This window comes from Narcine bancroftii, chromosome 1 (genome assembly GCF_036971445.1).
Source record: "Narcine bancroftii isolate sNarBan1 chromosome 1, sNarBan1.hap1, whole genome shotgun sequence".
Lineage (NCBI taxonomy): Eukaryota > Metazoa > Chordata > Chondrichthyes > Torpediniformes > Narcinidae > Narcine > Narcine bancroftii.
In genome coordinates, this window is record NC_091469.1 from 232,437,083 (window position 1) to 232,460,511 (window position 23,429).

Below are 23,429 nucleotides of genomic sequence, written 5' to 3' on the forward strand. Positions count from 1 at the left end.
ATATCTAATATCTGCACTCTTTACATTATCTGTTTTACATGAGTGAAACCTCTAACTGTGTACTATTAGATGCTGCATTTCAGTCACAGCAGCTGTATAATCTCACCATTGAGTGGTTTACCTGTTATTTTTCAGCTGAATATGAAACATTTGTTAGCGTAATGTTGCTTGGAGAAACTTCAAAATAGCTAGAACATTTTAGAGGACCCTATGTAATTGAAACTCGTAAAGGAATTGGGATGAGGAAAAACATAATTAAATTATATAGATAATATTTCAAAATTTCTTCCTTTTGCATTAGAAAATAAGCACCAAAGAAGATGGAAAACAGTATCCTATAAGCATTCAGTTCTGGTTGTATGGCACCACAATTAACCGAGATAAGAGTGGTGCCTATCTCTTCTTGCCTAATGGAGAAGCTCAGGTAAAATAATTGTACTTTATTCGATGTGAATGAAATATTTTGAATACTGAAAATCTAAGCAAAAAGAAAAGTTCCTTGAAACATTCAGAATGTCAGACATTATTTGTGGAGATATATGGACCTTGTGTCAATGGCATTTGTTGTAGATGTATGGTTTTAAATAAGGAATCAGGGAAAGGGCAAAAGGAAAATGTCTGATTGCTTTGTCAATGTATTCACGGGTATCAAACAAGCGTCAATCATACCGGTAGGAAGAATTAAATTGCTAAAATCTGTAGACATCATGATTGAAGTAAAAACAAAATGCTGGGTCAAACAGTGTCCTTTATGTAGCAAAGGTAAAAATACGTAACTGGCGTTTTGGGCTTGAGCCCTTCATCAAGGTATGGAAGAATGTCACTAGGCGGGTGATGGGGGGATGTGGGGACAAAGGCAGGAGGTGATAGGTGGAGAAGGGAGGGAGGGGACAGCAGTGATCAGGGGAGGAGGGATAGCTGGGTGGTGGAGGGGGAAGGGGGGAGGAGAAAAAAGCCGAGCAGGTGAGCAAGAACCAGAGAAGTCGATGTTAATGCCATCTGGCTGGAGAGTGCCCAGACAGAAAATAAGGTGTTGTTCCTCCAATCTGCAGATGGTCTGAATGGTACATAAGGCCATGGATAGTTATGTGAGCATGGGTGTGTGACTCAGAATTGAGATGGTTGGCTACTAGGAGGTCTCTGTTACTGTAGTGGAGGGATCGGAGGTTCTCGCCAAAGCGATCCCCCAATTTGCGATCAGTCTGTCTGATGTAGAGAAGGCCGCATCATACCAGTGCCCAAGAAGAGTGCAGTTACCTGCCTTAATGACCAGTACCACTTGTGTCACAGTAATGAAGTGTTTTGAAAGGCTGGTGATGAAGCAGATCAGCTCCGTCTGAGCGGTAACGTGGATCCATTCCTTTGGGTTTTCCTTGATCCTACTTGCCAAGACCTATTTGTGCTCCAGAAGTCCATAAGGCATAGGAGTGGAATTAGGCTATCCTCCCTACCATTCAGTCATGGCTGATTTACTATCCTTTTCAACCCATTTTACTACCTCATCCTTGGAACCCTTGATTCCCTTCCTGATCAAGAACGTATCTACCTTCGCCTTAAATATCCCCAATGACTTGACCTCCACAGCCATACGCGGCAATGAATTCCACAAATTCACCACCCCGTGGATAAAGAAATTCCTCCCTGTTCTAAAGGGAAGTTTTTGTATTCTGAGGCTGTGCCCTCAGGTCCCAGACTTCCCAACCATATGAAAACATCCTCTTCACATCCACTCTACCTCGGCCTTTCAGTATTTGATATGTTTCAGTGAGATCTTCCCCCTTATTCTTGTGAACTACAAGTATAATCCCAGTGCCTTCAAATACTCCAAATATGAAAACCTTCTCCCTCTGTGGGTAGACCTTCTAACCTCCTCTGGATCCTCTCTAATGCCAAAAGATCCTTGCTTTGATGATCCTTCCTTTGATATGGAGCTCACAACTGCTCACAATATATTACAAATGTAGACTGATCAATCCCTTAAAAGAACCTCAACATCCCTGCTTTTATATTCTATCCCTCTCAAAATGAATGCAAGCATTTCATTTTTCTTTCCTTACGACTGACTCTACATGTAAATTGACCTCCCAAGTCCCTCTGCGCCTCTGATTTCTGAACTCATTTCCAGTTTAGGAAATAGTCTATATTTCTTCCACCAAAGTGCATGATCATACACTTCTCTACACTGTACCCATCTGCCATTGCCTTGCCCAATTTCCTAACCCCTCTAGGTACTTCTATAGTCTCAGCGTTTCCTCAACATTGCTTTCCCCTCCTCTGATCTTTGTATCATTTGCAAACATGGCCACATCATCCAAATCATTAACATATAACGTGAAAAGAAGCAGTCCCACCGCAGAGCCCTGTGGAACATCACTCGTCACTGACGGGCACTTGAAAAGCCCCTTTTATGCTTACTGTCTACCTTCTTCCGATCAGCCAATCTTCTATCAATGCTAGTATCTTCCCTGAAATACCATGGGCTCTCATCTTGCTTAGTAGCCTCATGCACTAGCCAAAGTCCTTTTGAAAGTCGAGTCCTTGACAAAAGGCATTTTGAAAATCCAGGTAAACCACATCCATTGACTCTCCTTTATCCATCCCTCCTATTATTTCCTCATATAATTTGAACAGGTGTGTTAGGCAAGATTTCTCCTTCAGGAAACTATGCTGACTTCAACCTATTTCACCATGTTACTACAAATACACTGAAACTTTATTCTTAATAATATATTCAAACGTCTTAGTGAGGATAACCAGCCTATAATTTCCTGTCTTTTTCCTCTTTCCTTTCTTAATGAGTAGAGTGACATTTGCAATTTTTGAATTCTTTTGGAACCATTCCAGAATCTAATGATTTCCAAAAGATCATGATCAATCCCTCCACAGTTTTTCAGTTACCTCTTTCATAACTCTGTGGCGTAGTTCATCTGGTCCAAGTGATTTATTCACCTACAGACTTTTCAACTTTCTAAGCCCACTAGGTAACACCAACTACATATAATTCTGCCCCTTGACACTTTCAAATTTCTGCCATACTGCTTGTATATTCCACAGTGAAGATTGATGCAAAATACATATCAAGTTTGTCTGCCATTTCTTATCTTCCCAGTGACATTTTCCAGCGATCCAATGTCCTCTCTTTTGCATTTAATATTCCCCCCTTCTAGCTCTCCTAAGTCCTTTAAGTTCCTTCTAGCTACCATATAATTCTCAAAGCCCTTCCTAAACCTTATGTCTGCCGCCTTCTTCCCCTTAACCAGCTGCCTCATCACCTCACCTCTCGTCAACCATGCTTTCTTTCTCCTACCATCTTTTCACTGTTTCAGTGAGGCAAGCCTATTCAGAATCCTGCGCAAGTGGTCCCGAAACATTCTACCTATTACTTCTGTGCTTTTTCCCAAGAACATCTGATCCCAATGTACTCTCTCCATTTCCTGCCTAACCCCATTGTAATTAGCCCCTACCCATGTTAAACACTTTGCCATTTTGTCTACTCCTGTCCTTCTCCATAGCTATGCTAGCGATTAGGAAGTTGCGGTCACTTACTGAAATACTCCTCCACCAAGAGGCCTGTTACCTGACCAGATTCACTGCCCAGTGCTAGATCCATATGGCCTCTCCTCTCATTGGTTTGTCCACATACTGTGTCAGGAATCCTTTTTGTGGACACACCTGATAAATTCTGTCTGATCTATCCCTCTTGCAGTAAGGACGTTCCACTCAATATTCGAGAAGTTGAAGTCTCGCATGACAACAGTCCTGTACTTTTGCACCATTCCAAAATCGCCCTACTCATCGACTCCTTATTGTCCGGAGGACATTTTAGGGGCCTGGAGACTACTCCCAACAAAGTGATTGCCCCGTTTCTGTTTCTGACTTCCATCCATATTGACTCAGTGAACAATCCCTCGATGAAGGGCTCAAGTCTGAAATGTTGGTTATTTATTTTTATCTTTGCTATGTAAAGGATACTGTTTGATCTGCTGAGTTTCTCCAGCATTTTGTTTTTTACTAATCCCTCCACAACATCCTTTTCTGCAGCTGTTATACGATCCCTGATTATTAATGCAACTTCTTCCCTGCCTCCCCCTCCCCTCCCCCCCCCATTCTTTTACCTCCCTTGCTATTCCCTTTGAAGCATCTAAACCCCAGTACCTGCATCAGCAAATTTTGTCCATGTATCAACCAAGCCTCTGTAACGGTCACACCATTACACTGATCCATGGTCTAAGTTCATCTCCCTCATTCCTAATACTTCTTGCATTGAAATAAATACATTTCAATCCTTCCAACTAACTACATTTATACTTTCTCAACTGCCTGTCCTTCCTCGCAATCTGAAATTTCTGGATTGCTGTTTGTACCACATGCCACTGAGGGCAAAAATGGAAGATATGGCAGAGAGGCAGGAGTTTGTGGATCATTGGGATCTTCTCTGGGGTAGATATGACCTGTTCAAAAAGTATGGGTTGAATCTGAATTGAAAAGGGGCCAATGTCTTTGCAGATAGATTTGATAGAGCTGTTGGGGAGGGTTTAAAGTAGCTTGGCGGGGAGCTGGGAACTAGAGTGTTAGGCCAGGTGATGGAGCAATTATTGAAAGGGCAGATGTTCTGTGTAAGGTCACTGTGAGAGAGGACATGTTCTGAGTAGATGGAACATGGGTTGAGTTTGTGTACTTTAATGCAAGGAGTATTAGTAGTAGATTAGATGAACTCAGAACATGGGTCAATATGTCAAACAATGACTTTGTGGCCATTGCTGAGAGTTGGCTGTCTTGGGGGCAGAAATAGCTCCTGAATATTTTTCAAAAAGGACAGGGAGGGGAATGAAAGAGGTGGAGGTGTGAGATTGTTGATCAGGGATACTATCACAACTGCTGAAAAGGGATAGTGGAGAGATAATTGGCTGAGTCAGTATGGATGGAAGTCAAGAACAGGAAGGGCAACAGAACCATACTGGATGTACATTATAGGGACTCCCCCGCCCCGCCCCCAAATAGTATCAGAGACATTGCAGAGCAGATGGGGAATCATCTTCTTGATGGGTGCAAAAGTAATAAGGTTATAGTGATTAGTGATTTTAACTTTCCAAATATAGGCACCATCTTAGAGAGAAGAGTTTAAATGAAGTGGAATTTGTTAGGAGTGTTCAGGAAGATTTCCTGACACAATATGTAGATGGGCTAACTAGAGGAGAGGTTACATTTGACATAGTATTGGGAAATGAACTAGGTCAGGTGTCAGATCTCTCCGTGAGTGAACAATTCAGAGGAAGAGATCACAACTCTCTCCTTCACTCTCGCAATGGAGAAGGACAGGAATAGACAATTTGGGAAAACATTTAATTGGAATAAAATAAAGTATGATACCATTGGGCAGGATCTTAACATAAATTGGGAGCAGATGAACTCAGGATAAAATGTATGACAGAAATGTGGCAAATATTCAGAGAACATTTTCATGATGCTCTGTACAAGTATATTTCATTGAGCCAGGGAAAAGATGGTAAGGTGAAAGACTGTAATGTACAAAGGATGTATAAAATCTTGTTAAGAGGAAAAGAAAAGTTTAAGAAAATAGGAACTGATAGAACTCTTGAGAATTACAAGATTGCCGGGAAAAAAACTGGCTCTCTTGTAAGAGATAGAAGAGGCCATGAGAAATATTGGCAAGCAAAATTAAGGAAAACTCCAAGGTATTCTGCAGGTTTGTGAAGAACAAGAGGATGAGCCATTGAGGACTTTAATTAATACTTTCCTTCAATATTAACCAGAGTAAAGGACCTTGGCAATTGTGAGAATGACTTGGAATGGACTGAGGCGATTGAGCATGTTGACATTGGGAGCAAGGATGTGTGGGAGCTTTTGAAAAGCATGGTTAAATAAATCACCAGGACTAGACAAGATTTACCCAAGGCCAGTGAGAAGCAAGGGAGGAGATTGCTGAGCCACTGGTGATTTTTGCATCATCGTTGGGGATAAGAGAAGGATTGGAGGGTTGCAAATGTTGTTCCCTGTTTAGGAAAGGAATTATAAATTACCCTGGAAATTATAGACAATGAGTTTTACTTCATTGATGGGCAAGCTTTTGGAATAGATCTTGGGAAACAGGATTTACAAGCATTTAGAGAGGAATAATCTGGTTAGCAACAGTCAGCATGGCTTTATCAGAGGACAAATGTGCCTTATGACCCTGATTGAATTTTTTGAGGATGTAACAAAGAACCTTGATGAAGGTAGAACAGTGGATTTTTACATTTTTTAAATTCTAAATAATTTATACATACAGCACAGTAACGGACCATTTCAGCCCACAAGCCCGTGCTTTCCAGTTTAGATCCAATTAACCAACACCCCCAGTAAGTTTTGAATGGTGGGAAGAAACCAGAGCCTCTGGGGGAAAACCCACACAAACACGGGGAGAATGTACAAACTCCTTATAGACAGCGCAGGAATTGAACCCAGGTCTCAGTTGCCGGTGCTGTAAAGGCATTGTGTTAACTGCTACACCAATCATGGATGTAGTGCACATTGATTTCAGTAAAGTATTTGATAAGGTTTCCCATGCAAAGCTCATTCAGAAAGTGAGAAGGCATGGAATCCAAGAGGGCCTTGCTTTGTGGATAGAGAATTCCCTTGTCCAGAGAAAGCAGAGGGTGTTTGTAAATGGTTCTTATTTTGCAAGTTTGGTGACCAGTAATGTTGCGCAGGGATCTGTTCTGGGTGCCCTTTGTGACTTTTGTACGAAAGTGGGTGTAGTTATGGGTAGTCTGGAGGGTTGCCAGAGACAACAAAGGGACATTGATAGGAAGCAGATGAAGTTTAACCCAGAAAAGTGTGAAAGGCAGGACTCTGAGCAAAAAACGTAGAAGAACTGAGAGATCTTGTTGTTTGTGTCCATAGGACACTCAAAAATGCTGTATGGGTTGATGTTAGAACGAAGGTGTATGGTGTGCTGGGCTTAATTAACCATGGATTGAAGAATGTTACAGCTATATAACATCTAGGTTAGACCCCACTTGGAATATTCTGTTCAGTTCCCGTCACCTCATTACAGGAAACATATGGATGCTTTAGAGAGGGAGCAGAGATTTATTAGGATAATGGCTGGATTGGAGAGCATGCTTTATGAAAATAGGATAAATGAATTTGGTACATTGATTGTCTGAATGACCAGAGGCTTTTTCCCAGGGTTGAATGGCTAACACTAGAGGGCATGGGAGTAAGTACAGGGGGATGCAAGAGGTAAATTCTTCACACAGAAAGTGGTGGGTTCATGGAATGTACTGTTGGCAATGGTGGTGGAGGCAAATACAATAGAATCTTTCAATGGGACTATTAGATAAGTGCATGGGGATTCATCATAAAGACAGACAGGATGTTGCTAGTTGGATTCATTTGGAATTGATTCTACCAAGAAGTATTCCCGTATTTCAGTAGTTTGAGCTTCATTACTCTTTCTGCTTCTAAATAAACTGATATAATTTTGTTGTTAAACATATGTTGAGAATTTGGTTTCAATTTAGAAAACATTTTGCATGCCATAGATTTTTATTAATCAGTTCTCTTTTAGCTAATTCCTTTTTTTTAAAACCTTTGGTACAAGATTTTGTTTTTTATCAATGGTCAGAATTTGGTATCCAATCTTTCCAAGATCTTTTTATTCACCAAAATTTGGCCTCTTTTGAACTATTTTCTAAATTCAAAAATAACTAAACTTTTTTTAAGCTATTTACAGATTAGGATCTTTTTAAGTTCCTTGGTATTAAAACTCCCTCAAGATTTGGAATTAAAGATGATAGAGAAGATTTATAATCTTAAACTGAATACTGAAAAGCTGTTAGCAGTTCTCTTGAGTTATTATTGATGTGGTAATTCCCTGGACAAGAATAAAAAAAATGATGAGAGCAAGATTTTCAACAAGAATTTTCTGACTCTACATGTGATTCTATGTTGAAATTAGTTAATTCATCTTCTTTATGCACCCAACATTCATTACTGCAATTTAAAGTAATGCATCAAGCTTACTTTTCCAAAGTTCAATTGGCTACATTTTTTAATAATTTCTCATCAAAATGTGATAGATGTAAGACTAAAGAAGATACATTATTTCATATGTTTTGGTCATGTTCTTTGCTTTCCAATTATTGGGAAAGCATATTCCGTACCTTGTCTATGCTGGAGTTCATGAGGTCTTTTACCTAAATACTTGTACCAATGCTATTATAGTCTCCTGTGTTGTAAGGTTTTAGTACTCTCAGATAAATGTATGGTAAATAAAATGGACAAGAAATCTTTTTGTACATTCAAAAAGTTTGAAGTTGGGTGTTACCAAATCAAATATATTTAGCAAGAACTGAATAGAATTCTTTTAGCAAATTGTTGGCCTTGGGCTTTAGCACTTGTTAACAAATTTATAATTATTTTGTGATTATGTTTCAAAAATGTTTTCATGCTTTGTTCTTTTATTAGCTATGAGTTATATAGTACAACAAACCGAAGCAATGAAAGTCTTACTTGCTAGAGCATCACAGCCACATAAAGCAACATTTTTGGTCTAATTAACATATAAAATGGCATGGAGAAAATAGGATAATCAGTATAAAAGGAAGAGAAAATATGATAAATAATAAACATTTACAGTTGACCAGTTGTGCAAAAAAACTGTTGTCAGTAGTGCAGACAGATCTTTGGTGGTCTTGTCATAGTATTATGGTTGAGGTAACACAAGGATTTTTAAGAGTCTGATAACTGTAGGGGGAAAAAATTGCTCTGGATTCTAGACATGCCAGTACTCTAATTACCTTCTGCCTGAACATTGTAGCAAGAGGAGAGACTGCTTTTGGCTGTCTTCTTTGATGGACAAGAGGTCAGTTCCTTATGATGATTTATAAACATTTTGCATCAAAATCAGATTATATGTGAAACAATCAATAAGAAACATTTGGGTTGAAGTTCCAGATATTCTATTCGAATTACATAGGAGGCACCAATTAACTTTATTGTTGAACTTCAGTTCCATTGAAATCGTGGCTCAAAACAAACCTTTTTGCTGACTATTTTTGTACTTTTGGCAAAGTGACCTTGGCAGGAGTCAGAAGCAAACTGTAAGTCAACATCACAAGGAGCTGGACAATCTCAAGGGCAATGTGTGATGGGATTGAGACTCTGGCTGTGCATGAAGGATTTACTATCACTCTTGCCTACTGTAATGAAGTGGTTTGAGAGGTTCTTTAGAAGCTAATCAACTGCTATCTCAGGAAGGACCTTGACCACCTCAATTAACTATCACCACAACAGGTTGATGGCAGACACCATCTTATGGCCCTCCACGCTGCAGTAGATTCCCAAGACCACAGAAACCCCTATGTCAGGCTTTTGTTATTGACTGTAGCTTGGTGTTCAACAACATCATACCTGCAAAACTTCTGACCAAAATAAAGGATCTGGATCTTTGCCAGTACATCTTCATCTGGATCCTTGACTTTTTCAACAGCAGATCCCATCAGTGCAGATCAGCAACATCTATTAACTCTATTCCTGTACAGTTAGCAGCCAAGTTTAGCTCCAGCTCAATGTACAAATTCACTGATAACACCACTATTGTTGGTTGAATAATATAAAATGATGCATCAGAATAAAGGATGGAGATCAAGAACCTGGTTGGATGTTGCCAAAACAACAGTCTTGATCTCAACATCACCAATACCCAAAAGCCTATTGATGATTTTAGGAAGGAGAGGCCAAGGGACTTGTATATATTGAAGGAATGAAGGGGGAGAGGATCAGAAACTTCAAGTTTTGGGTTATTTCAGAAGACCTTTTCTGAAGCCAGTACATCAAATCAACTGAGAAGAAGACACAACAATCCCTCAACTTTCTAAGGAGTCAAGAGATTTGGCATGACATTGCACCTGGAGAATATTGTTAGAGTATCCAATGTGGAAAGTATTCTGACTGGCTACATCACAGTCAGGTTTGAGGATGCAGTATATAGCAAATGTAACCAGATCTATCACAGGCTCCAATCTCACATCCAATGTAGACTGTGTGGTGCTTCCTCAAGAAGGCAGCCAACATGATAAAGGACTCCCATCATCCTGGTCACAACCTCTTCTCACTGCTATATTTGGGAAGAAGGTACAGAAGCCTGAATGATAGTACCTCTAGGTTCAAGAACAGTTTTAATCCAACAGCTATCAGACTCTCGACACTTCCCTTGTTCCACTAATCGTGGACTGCTCTGATTCCACAAAAGGACTGACTGCACTATTTTTGTCACTTTTTGGCACTAGGATTTTTGCATTCAATTTTGATTTTGGACATAATATATGAGTTATGATTTAATTGTTTGATTATTATAATTATAGAAATTGATGTCCTAAATCAGGGGTGTCAAACTCAAATTCACAGAGGGCCAAAATTAAAAAATTAAGTCGTGGGCCAAACTAAATATTCATTGAAAATTTTCAACAACATCTGCATGTTTTCTCTTCTTTCAGCATATGTAATGTTAAACTTTTTCTTATTAAAATAAATGTTTAATAATAGTTTTGGTTAAACTCTTTCCAGAAGAAGCATTAACAAATGAGAAATAAAATATTCAATCAATAATATTTCTCTATAGCCTTTAAGCTCCTTTTAAATGTATTTTTTTCCACAAGCCAACAAGTCAAAAACTTGCTTCAATGAAAATCCAATCTTTCAACTATGAACAGTCCAAAGTTAACCAAAGAAAATATTAATCCAAGCTTAGCTTGCTACACTGTGATTTACTCTGATGCACCTGGGTCTAAAGCAGATACTTGGCATCTCTTCTTAGATGCAAGTTCATCAAACTCTGGGGTCAGAGTTTGCCTCCCACCTGTCTTGAAAGGTCCTGTTTCCTGTCTTTCGTTTGGCCATTTTTCGTAAGGGGTTTATTACATGTGAGTTGGGCGACAGGTCGCAGGTGCTAATGAAAGGAAACAGAGGAGGTGGGGGCGATTAGCGGGCTGACGCCAACGCATTTGCAAAGCATTCTGGGATTTGTGAATGCACTATACCGGTGCAGCAGCCAGCGGGCCAGCTCTAATACATATTTGATATGATCTTGCGAGCCAAATATAATTATATCACGGGCCAAAGTTTGACATGTGTGTACTAAATGAAATAAGTTAATGTAATAATTATGGTTCTGCTTCTAATTTAAAATTGATATGTGACATATATATGATATGATTAGATTTATTATCATTAATATACCTTATGTAAAGGATTTTTGTGATACTCAATTAAAAATATTTTTAATAAACCCATTATCGTTATCATTCTATGTCCATGCTTAAGAAAGCTCTGAATGTTGTGTGTATATTAACATTTCTCAAAAAAACATTGAAAGTTGTAACTTGTTCAAAACTTTTAATCAAATTTTATTTGCAAACACTCAGCTCAACAAAATAGGTTAAATTTTGGCTGTAAAGTTGGAAGGAAAATGATGGCTTTTGGAAAAAATTTATTATAATTTATCAAAATTAATCTTTCTTATCTTTGAGTAATTCTTCCAAGTATATTTTTCATCCTGTTACATGATATTTATTTTACATCCCTTCATTAAGCACCTACATGGAAAAGATGTGTTTGGACAGCATTAAATCTTGAGAGAAAAAACATTTCTAGAGTATTTTGGAATGCTAAAATTCACTAAAATCAATTGTTGAACTTTCTCTTACAGCCATACACTTTTGCAAAACCCCCGATTTTGAGAATACTGCGTGGTCCACTTTTCTCAGAGGTAGTATGCATCTACCGGCACTTTGTGCATTCAGTACAGCTCAGCAATGTGTATGGTAGGTACAGCGCTATCTAGGCCTCTCATAATCTTCTGGACCTCTATCCTATGCTCCAAAGAGAAAAGTCCAAGCTCTGCTAACCTTGCCTCATAAGACTTGTTTCCTAATCCAGGCAACATACTGGTAAATCTCCTTTGCACCCTCTCCATAGCTTCCACATCCTTTCTATAATGAGGTGACCAGAATTGAACACAGTGGTTTTACTAGAAATTTCTAGAGTTACAACATGACCTCTACTATGGAACTTAATCCCCCTATTTATGAAGTCCGCCATCCCATAAGCCTTCTTAACTATCCTATCAACCTGTGCAGCGACCTTGAGGGCTGTATGGATTTGGACCCTAAGGTCCCTCTGTTCATCCACACTCTTAAGTAACTGACCATTAACCCTGTACTCAGCCTTCTAGTTTGTCCTTCCAAAATTCATCACCTCACACTTATCAGATGGAAATCCATCTGCCCCTTTTCTGTCCAACTCTGCATCCTGTTTATATCTCTTGTAACCTTTGACAACTTTCAGCTCCACCAACAACTCTTCCAACCTTCATGTCATCCACAAACTTACTGACCCATCTGCCCGCCTCTTCATCCAGGTCATTTATAAAAATCACAAAGAGCTGGGCTCCTAGAACAGATCCTTGCAGCACCTCACTAGTCACTGACCTCCAGGCAGAATACTTTCCTTCCACTACTACTCTCTGCTTTCTTTCTGCAAGCCAATTTTTTAATCCACACAGCCGAGGTTCCACTGATCCCATGCCTCATGACTTTCTGGATGAGTCTCTCATGGGGGACTTTGTCAAATTCCTCGCTAAAATCTTTGTAGACCACATCTACCATCCTATCCTCATCAATTTCTTTTGTTACCTCCTCAAAAAATTCAATTAGACTCTTGAGGCATGACCTTCCCTCCACAAAGCCATGCTGACTACCCTTGAGTAAACTGTATTTCTCCAAATGCTTATAGATCCTATCCTTAAGAATCCTTGGTTCGTGTGAAGGAGTTGGGGCAAAGAGCCAATTTCCACGCTAAGACTTAGCAGACTATAATTCCAAGGATTCTCCTCATTACCTTTTTTAAACAAGAACTACATTTGCTCTTCTCCAATCCTCTGGCACTTCCTCTGCTGCCAAAGAGGATTCAAAGATCATAGCCACTGTCCCAGCTATCTCTTCACTCACTTCTCACAGAAGCCTGTGGTATTTAAGAAGATCCAACACTTCCACTTCCTTAATCTCCACATTGTCCAGCGCACAGGCCTATTCAATTTTGACCTCACCATGATCAAGGTCCTTTTGTGAATTCCGACGCAAAATATTAATTTAGGACCTCCCAACCTCCTCTGCCTCCAGGCACGTTGTCTCCTTTATCTTTTAATGGCCCCACCCTCATTCTCATCATCCTTCTATTTTTCACATATGCATAGAACTCCTTGTGGTTCTTCTTAATTCTACATGCCAAGGCCTTCTCATGCCCCCTTCGAGCTCTCCTAAGTCCTTTCTTGAGGTCCTTCCTGGCTACTATATGACCCCTTCCTGTTTCCTGCTTCCTATATCTAATGTATGTTTCCTTCTTCCTCTTGACTAGTTGCCTGACCTGTTTTGTCAGCCACAGTTCCCTTTTCCTACCATCTTTTCCTTGTCCCAGTGGAATAAACCTGTCTTGAACCTATACCACATTCCTTCTGTGCTTTCATCCTTAAACATCTATTTCCAATTTATTCTTGATAGTTCCTGCCTCATCCCTTCATTATTAGCCCTTCCCCAGTTAAGCACTTTCCCATTTTGACTGTTCCATATCTTCTTCCATAGCTTTGTTGAAGCTAAGGGAGTTGTGGTAACTCTCACTAAAATGCTCCCCCACCGAGAGGTCCGCCACCTGACCATGTTCTACAGCGTGGAAATTGGCTCTTTGCCCCAACTCCTTCACACGAACTAAGCAAGTCATAATTGCCTATATCGGCTCAAATCACTCAAAAATTTGCTCTCAGTATGTACCTGCTAAGTATCTTTTAAATTGTTTACACCTCTACCATCTCCACTGGCAACTTGTTTCATGTACCCACATGTGAAGAATAGGGCTGTTATGTCTTTAATAAATCGTTCCCCTCAAATGTAGATTTATGCCTTCCTGTTCCACATTAATTTGCCCAGGAGAAAAAAAATGTTCTCACTATCTATCCCACCCATGCCCCTCATTAATTTTATAAATCTCTACAAAGTTACAGCCTCAGCCTTTACTTTCCAGTAAAAATAAACCCAGCCTTTTACCTTGGATAGACAAGATAGTCACCCTGGACAAGTTGGACCAAAGGACTTGTTTCTATGCTGTAAAACTCTATGACTCTCTCTAACCACTCCTTATAACTATAGCACTCCATTCCAGTAATATTCTGGTGAATCTCAGTTCTGTTCACCATACCACAGGAAGGATGTGGTAAGCATTAAAAGAATAAAGTGCAATGCTATAAATATGGCCTAACCATTGTTTTGCAGATTGGCACTTACTCAGGATGAGGCATAAGGTATGAATGGGCTTCAATTAGTCTGTAATGGGAAGACTCGAAATACCAAGACATTTTTTTATCCCATATTTACTGATTTTTGCAACCAGAGGAATTTTTAAATGTTTACATATGCAGTATAGAATAATTACAATTTTTTTTATTGTAAAATATTTATAAGATTCAGAGAATTTGGGAGTTGTTGGTAAGCTTATAGACCAACCTTCTGCGCTGGACAACTTGAAAAGACACAAATATTTATGTATTTCACCCTCTGGCACTTTTCACACACATTTTTCATACTGTATAAATTTCTAATATTCCTTAGAAAATTACCATAGCAATGAATAAGCTTTTCATAAAATGCTAAAAATAAAAATGCCTTCTAGGATGTACATAAGATGGCACTTATGAGAGACAATTTTGTGCAAAGATTCAATAACCTACAGCCAAAGCAAATGAAGGATCATAACCATGGATTTTATTCAATTCTAATTGCTTTTTCTTTGAACAAAGGAGTTGATGGGCTGTCACTGGAAATTTCTAATATTGTCGATATTAGACATGAAATAAATCAAGAAATTGCTATGAGGCTAATCACAGATGTCAAAAGCAACAATAAGTTCTACAGTGACCTGAATGATTTCCAGGTACTTATTTGAAATAAATGCAAATAGAAAATGTTTTGAACTGAATTATATCCAAATTATTGCAGTATTTAATTTTAAGTGTCACAGTCTGATTCCGGAATGATCATGATAGAATTTATATAAATTTTGCAGCTTTCTTCAATTTTTTTCTGATGGTAATTGTAAACTTTTGGTGGAATTTGTGTTTTCATTTCACTGAATTGAGAAATTGTTTTTAGTATTCACTGGACTCTTCTTTATTTGTAAGCTTCAGAAAAATATTGATGTTCTGAGTGATGAATAATATTTCCGTATGCATCACTGATAAGAGACAATTCGTTCTTTGTTGAACTATTAAATCAATTACAGCTCAGCTTTCCACCATACCATCTCTTCATTACTGTTTAACAAGCTTCAAAACCTGTGCCTCTGACCCTCCCTCTACAACTAGATCCTTGACTTACTCATCGGAAGACCACAGTCAGTTCAGATTGGTAACAAAATCTCCTCCTCACTGACAATTAGCACAGATGCACTTCATGGATGCATGTTTAGCCACTGCTCTACTCTCTCTAAACTCATGACTGTGTGGCTAGGCACCATTTAAATGCCATCTACAAATCTGCTGATTACACCAAGGTAAGAATCACAGATGGCATTGAGGAAGCATACAGGAGTGAAATAGATCGGTTAGTTGAGTAGTATCACAACAACCTTGCACTCAACATGAGTAAAATTAAGAAATTGATTGGGGACTTCAGGAAAGAGAAGCCAGACCTCTTCGAGAGGTCAGCATTGGAGAGAGTAAAAAACTTCAGATTCCTGGGTGTTGACATCTCCGGACCTATCCTGATTCTTCATGTCGATGCAATCATGAAGAATTGCACATCAGTGGCTATACTTTGTTAGGAGTTGGAGCTGATTTAAAATCACCAGAGATTCTTGCAAATTTCTACAGGTATAATGAGGAGAACATTCAGACTGGTTGTATCACTGTATGGTATGGAGGTGTAAATGCACAAGACTGGAATGGTCTCCAGAGGGTTGTAAACTCAGCCCATGCCATCATAGGCATTAGTTTCCCTCCATTAATGCCATCTTTAAGAGGCGGTGTCTCAAAAAAGCAGCTTCTACCCTGAAGAACCCTCACCACCCAGGCTATGCCCTTTTCTCATCAGGGAGGAGGTACAGGAGCCTGAAGACACACACTCAATGTTATAAAAACATCTTCCCCTCCACCATCAGATTTCTGAATGGAAAATGAACCTATGGACACTACTTCACTTTTTATTTTTTAAATCTTATATTTACAAAATTGAAATTTATAGCAATTTTTTGCACCTTTTTCTGTACAATATTGCTGCCACAAAACAACAAATTTCATGACATGTTCATGAAAATAATCCTGATTCTTCGACAAATAAAATTTAGTTTATCACAGAAAGCAAAACTATCTTGATTTTCTTTTGGATTCATGCCTGGTAATTTAGCAGATAATAGTTACAGAAAAGTACACAATTATAAATAATTTGACAGACAAAAATGTAATAAATGTAAAAAAAAAAGTAACAAAAATGTAATAATGGCTAAATAAATACTCTAAGATAATGGCCAATGACAAAAACCATTGTTTGAAGGCCAATTTTGTTTATGTAGAATTTTGGAAATTTTATTACCAGCTTCTTGTATAGTAGTAGAAAATAATTAATTACGGCAAGAATATAAGGTTTTGTAGGCTCAATATTAACTTTGTAGAATCATAGATTGTTAGATCAAGGCAGAAGAAAGTCATTTAAATCATAATGCCTGTATTAGCTCTGAAAAAAGAGTGCAAATTGTTTCACTCTGCAGATTTAATATCCTTTTCAGTTTCCTTTATAAAAGATAATTTTGTATAGTTTTAAATTTTTAGATTAAATTTTTAAATTTAGGCATGCAGCACAGTAACAGGCCATTTCAGCCCACTAGTCTGTGCTGCCCACTTTACACCCAATTAACCTACACTCAAACAATGGGAGGAAGCCAGAGCCCCCAGGGAAAACACAGGCAGGCATGGGAAAAACGTACAAACTCCTTACAGACAGCGCCGGATTTGAACCCTAGTCCAGATCACTGGCATTGTAAAGGCGTTGTGCTGACCGCTACGCCATCCTTGCTGTATTCTTTCAGAAGTTTATTCTAAATCATATACACATACTATGAAAAGCAGAAGTATTTTGTTATGGATTTATTAGCTGCATTGTGATCTCGAATGCGCGTAAAGCTTTGCAAAAGGTAGTGGACGTAGCCCAGTACATCTCAGGCAAAACCCTCCCCACTATCAAGAACATCTATAGGGAATGCTGCCGTCGGAGAGCTGCAGCAGTCATCAAGGATCTAGCAAATTTTCTGTTCTCCCTGGTACCATCAGGAAAGAGGTATAGGTGCCAAAAGGCTCGCACCACCAGGTTCAGGAACAGCTACTACCCCTCCACCATCAGACTTCTCAACAACAAACTCAATCAGGGACTCATTTAAGGACTCTTAATTTTGTACTTTATTGTTTTTTTTCCACTCAGTTTATTTACATCTCTTTCTTTGTTTACATGTGTATGTTGAGGACATTTTTTTTGCACTACCAGTAAGTAGTGATTCTGCCTCGCCTGCAGGAAAAAAAACTCGGTTGTATGTGATGTCATGTATGTACTCTGACAATAAATCTGAATCTGATGCATTGTGAGTATTGGCCACACTCCTGGCAAGTCATGAATTTTAATATTTAGATACACATTTAAGCTATTGGGGCCAAAATACTTCACAGATTATTTGGAGAACTCAAAGATGTTGGTTAACTAATTCATGAATGAAGATTCATTTTGTTTTGTTGGGCCTTTGGTTGTGGAGTTGAAATTCACGTCTTTCTGAGAACATAGAGACTACAGATACTGGAATTCAAAACCAAGAAAATCAGAATGCTGGAGGATCTTGGTGAATAGAAACTCTATTTAACTTGGGTACCTTACAATATTAAACATTCTTATTTCAGATAACCCATAGCCCCACTGTTTTCCTCCCACACATACTTGTCCACCCTAGTTGTTTTCTCCTTTTTTTCACCTTTCCTATCCTCCTCCCTACCCCTCATCCCCATCCAGTTCCATCTGCCAATCTTCCCTTCCTCATTAGGTTCCACCTATAATCTACCAACCTCTGTCTGATCACTGCCCTCATACTGCTATATACTGGTAATCTTTCCACTTCCCCCTCAATTCTGATGAAGGGTCTTGATGCACCTTTTGCCTTCACAGATGCTGCTTGGCCTGCTGAGCTCTTCCAGCATTCTGTTCTTTGTTATACATTAACAATAACTGACTGGCAAAACAGACTCCAGCCATTGAGAGCTTACTCTTTCCAACATTGCTGTTTCTTTTAATTCATCTCAGAAAACATCAAATTTATCTTTGCCTAAAATAGTAGGTTTTTTTTAAATCTGACTTTTAAAAAATGGACAATGTTGGAAATATTCAGATAATCAGACAACTGTGGAAAGAAAAATTACTAACATTTCAGTTGCAGGGTCCTTCATCAGAATGTAGTACATAGAACAGTGCAGTACAGGAATAGATTGTTTAGTCCTTGATGTCTGTGCCAACAGTTAATGCCAATTTAAACTTATCCCATCAGTCTGCACATGGATAATATCCCTCCATCACTTCCCTATTTATGTGTCTGTCAAAAGGCTCCCTAAATGTTGCGACTATATCTGTTTCTATTCCTCCCCTAGTAGTGCAATCCAGTCATCTACCACTCTGGGAAAATGGAAAAAGAGGAGAACAAGTTAGTTTTCATTAGATAGGGAAGTTGGAGAGTGATGGATAAAAGAAAGGTAAAATTATGGATAGAGTGAGACCAAATGAATAAATGTAGCAGTTCAGGTAGCAAATGCCAATACATGATGCTTCTGTGTTTATTTAATATGTTGTTATGACAAGGCTGGAGGACATACCGAGCAGGCCAAACTATTTAAAAAAAAAATTGATAACAGGCAGAAGTGGCCAGTTCATTCTACACAGGAGTAAGTTTAGAATTTAATATTGAGTCTTGATGACTACATTATCATGATACAGAAGATAATTCTTTTCCTTGAGACGAGAAAAATAGATTCTTTTCAGAACCCAATGAGGCAAAGTTGTTGGCAGACTCATTGCCTGAGAAAGAGAGACAAACAGTGGGTGCCACTTGAAATGAGATATAATTCTGAATGATTATAGCTGAGAGGGAAAAAGCAAATATTGAGGATAGTTTTAACTTGAAGGATCTATAAATAAGTAAAAATTCATAAATGGTTAAGATTATATAGCTGTAATGCAACAAGAGATAGTTCAGTAATTCAAGAGTTAGTTGGGTGTGAAGGACCAACTTCTGCGGAGTCATGTGTGCTAGTGTGGTTTTGACCACAACTCATATAGATCAGGGTTTTAAAGACGTAATTTTAATAATGCACGCCTTTGGTTGGGAGGGGTTCTATCTTTTTCTGGTGTTTTTCTTTTTCTCAATACACCTAAATGTATCAAGAACATTAAGAAATGATGGGGTGTGGCAAGATGGCATAGAATCTAGACGTGCAATCTCGACATCTCTGGCCAGACTTTTAAATACTAATTTTTTAACCCCTTATTTCCTAGTTTAATTTTTTAAAATTTTAGTTTAAAATATTAAGGAATTATTATGGCTACTAATGGTAAAAAGACTAAATCTCAAGTTCAAAAGAAAATACATCTTCAAAGTGCTGAAGATTTGGGGCCTAGACAACTTGAAGCAGCCCCAGGCTTAATTTCTTCATTGCCTAAATCCCAAGGATCGCCTATGGAGGCTGAAAACGAAATGCATCAGACAGCATTACAATCTGAAGAAGTTGTTTTTCTTCGCGAATGGATGAGAAGACAACAAGATGCGGTGGGGGGGGGAGACCAGTGGCGACTCCCTGAAGAAGTCGGGATGCCGTTGCTGGGAGTCCAGACCCGCAGTAAATCTTTTAAAATGCCTTTTGTTGAATTGCAGCAGGAGCTGCAGTTACCTTGTTCTGCCACCATGTCAGAGAGAGCAGAGCTGAGATTTACGGATTCACAATGTATGCAATTAAATGCGGTTATTCAACCTATGTTGACATCTCTAAAGAATGAGATGGTTCAAATGAATGCTGGTATAAGTTCAGAATTAAATATGGTTAAGACATGTGTGGATGCATCTTTTGAAGAATTTAAAAAATTTCAGACTGCTTTTTTGGACTGTAAACAGCAAGTGACTTCTAACACAGAAAAAGTGTTGAAGGTGGAAAAATCAGTCATAGAATTAGGAGATCGTGAGAAGGAGCTAGAAAGAAAAATAGATTATTTGGAAAATCAAAGCAGAAGGAATAATGTGAAAATTGTTGGTTTGCCAGAAGGTATAGAAGGACAAGACCCTCTTCGTTTCTTTAAAGACTGGATTCCACAAATATTAGGGCAAGAATTTTTCTCTGGGGGGGATTGGCACTGGAAAGAGCCCATAGAGCTTTAAGAAGAATACCCTCAGCTGGTCAACCCCCGAGACCGGTAATAATTCGATGTCTGAGTTATTTGGATAGAGAAGCAATACTTCGACTTGCAGTACAAAATGCGAGACAATGACAAACCCCATTATTGATTCAAAATAGTAGAGTCTTTTTATCCTGATCTGAGTCAAGATGTCATTCAACGTCGACGTCGATTTAATCCAGTTAAAGAACTTTTGTGGTGTAAAGTTTATAAGTCTACTTTTTGTTACCCTGCAGTGTTGAAGGTCTTTTCCAGAGACTATCAATTTTGGTTTTGTGAAACTGATTGTGAAGCAATGATTTTCGCTGACTCATTGCCGGATATAAGAGGACAAACACGTAGTTCACCATTATCTCCTAAAGAAAAATTTGGTAGTTCTGGAAACGGAAGAAATGGGAAAAATGGGAATGGAAAGAGTCCACCTCCTTCCGAAATGGGATCTTCGAGACTGGAGTTTTTTGGATCATTGGGATCTCTTCTGGGGAAGGTCGGACCTGTACAAAAGGGATGGACTCCACTTGAACTGGAAGGGGACCAATGTGCTGGCAAGCAGATTTGCTAGAGCTGTGGGGGAAGGTTTAAACTAGTTTGGCAAGGGGGTGAGGAACAGAGTGTGAGAGGGAGCATGGCCACCTAGATAGGAATAATAATGATAACAAAGGTAGGATGGAGATTAGGATAAAAGGTAGAAAAGAGAATATATGTGAGGGTCATTCTCTGAAATGCATATATTTTAATGCAAGAAGCATAGTGAACAAGGTAGATGAGCTTAGAGCATGGACAGATACTTGGGGTCATATTGTTGCAATTAGTGAGACTTGGCTACAGGAGGGGCAGGACTGGCAACTTAATATTCCAGGATACATTTGTTTTAGATGTGATAGAGCAGGGGGTAAAAAAAGGGGGAGGAGTTGCTCTGCTTGTTAAGGAGGACATTACTGCCATGAGGTGGCAGGATGGTCTGGAAGGATCGTCAGGTGAGGCTGTTTGGGTGGAATTGAGGGGCGAAGGAGGTGAAGGAGGCATACAGACCACCAAATAGGCCAAAAAAATTAGAGGAACAAATTTGTAGGGAGATAACATACATGTGTGAGAATCATAAGGTAGTGATCATGGGAGATTTTAACTTCCCTCACATTGATTGGGATACCCATACAGTTAGAGGGCTGGATGGGCTAGAGTTCGTTAAATGTGTTCAAGATTGTTTTCTAAATCAATTAGTAGAAGAACCAACTCGGGACGGTGTAATACTAGATCTCCTGTTAGGGAATGAGCTAGGTCAGGTGTCGGACATTAATGTTGGAGAACAAATTGGATCTAGTGATCATAACTCTGTTAGTTTTCGGGTAGTTTTAGAAAAGAGCAAGGAGGGGCCTAAAGTTGAGGTTCTGGATTGGAGAAGAGCAAATTTCGAAGGAATAAGAATGGATTTGGGCAGTATTGAGTGCGACAGGATATTTTCAGGTAAGGATGTAAATGAAAAATGGAGGATATTCAAAAAAGAAATTTTGCGGGTACAGAGTAGATATATCCCAGTGAGGATCAAAGGAAAGGCTGGAAGTCATAGGGAGGCTTGGTTTTCGAGGAATATTGGAAATTTGGTTAGGAGAAAAAGGGAGGTGTACAAGAGGTATAAAGAGCAGGGAGCTGAGAGTTTGAAGGAGGACTACAAGGAGTGTAGAAGAAATCTTAAGAAAGAAATTAGAAAGGCCAAAAAAAGGCACGAAGAGGCTTTGGCAGACAGAGTAAAAATAAATCCAAAGGGTTTCTATAGGTACATTAAAAGTAAAAGATTAGTGAGGGATAAAATTGGACCCCTTGTAGATAGCGAAGGTAGGCTGAGTGAGAAGTCAGAGGAAATGGGGGAAATTTTGAATGATTTCTTTGCCTCGGTATTCACTAGGGAAAAATATATCGAACCAGTTGAAGTAAAGAAAAATAGTGGAGAGGTCTTGAAGCATACAAGGATAACCGAGGAGGTAGTGATGGCTGTGTTGAAAAAGATAAAGGTGGATAAATCTCTGGGACTGGACAAAATATTCCCAAGGACACTCAGGGAGGCTTGTGGACAGAAAGTGGGGCCATTAACAGAGATATTTAGGATGTCACTGGTCATGGGGGTAGTGCCAAAGGATTGGAGGGTGGCGCATGTGGTTCCGCTGTTTAAGAAAGGGTCCAAATGTAAACCTGGGAATTATAGCCCCGTGAGTCTGACGTCTGTGGTGGGTAAGTTGATGGAAAGTGTTCTGAGGGATGGTATTTACAAATATTTGGAGGTACAGGGACTGATAGGGAGTAATCAGTATGGTTTTGTCAGGGGTAGATCATGCTTGACAAACCTGATTGAGTTTTTCAAGGGGGTTACAAAAAAGGTTGATGAAGGGAAAGCTGTGGATGTTGTCTATTTAGACTTTATTAAAGCTTTTGACAAAGTTCCCCACAGGAGGTTAGGAAAAAAGGTGGAGGCATTAGGTATAAATAAGGAGGTAGTGAAATGGATTCAGCAATGGTTGGATGGGAGGTGTCAGAGAGTAGTGGTAGAAAATTGTTTGTCCAATTGGAGGCCAGTGACTAGTGGAGTTCCTCAGGGATCGGTCCTGGGTCCACTATTGTTTGTTATATATATTAACGATCTGGAAGTAGGGGTGGAGAATTGGATAAGCAAGTTTGCGGATGATACAAAGATTGGTGGTGTTGTGAACAGTGAGGAAGATTACCGTAGATTAAAAGGCGATTTAGGAAGGCTGGAGGTGTGGGCTGAGAAATGGCTGATGGAATTTAATACAGATAAGTGTGAGGTGTTACATTTTGGAAAGGCAAATCTAAATAGGTCATATGCATTAAATGGTAGGCTATTGAGATGTGCAGAGCAACAAAGGGATTTAGGAGTGATGGTAAATAGTACCCTCA

At 39.1% G+C, this 23,429-nt stretch overlaps 1 protein-coding gene across 3 annotated transcripts in view; it reads left to right on the forward strand.

Annotated features, from left to right (window-relative positions):
* Positions 1 to 23,429, forward strand: part of man2a1 (mannosidase, alpha, class 2A, member 1) — a 169,654-nt gene that overhangs the window by 97,339 nt on the left and 48,886 nt on the right. For all 3 annotated transcript variants that reach the window (XM_069892624.1, XM_069892634.1, XM_069892644.1), the window contains 3 exons: positions 302 to 424; positions 11,714 to 11,828; positions 14,852 to 14,985. In XM_069892624.1, coding sequence (XP_069748725.1) covers positions 302 to 424; positions 11,714 to 11,828; positions 14,852 to 14,985 — 372 coding nt within the window. The remainder of the gene's footprint in view (positions 1 to 301; positions 425 to 11,713; positions 11,829 to 14,851; positions 14,986 to 23,429) is intronic.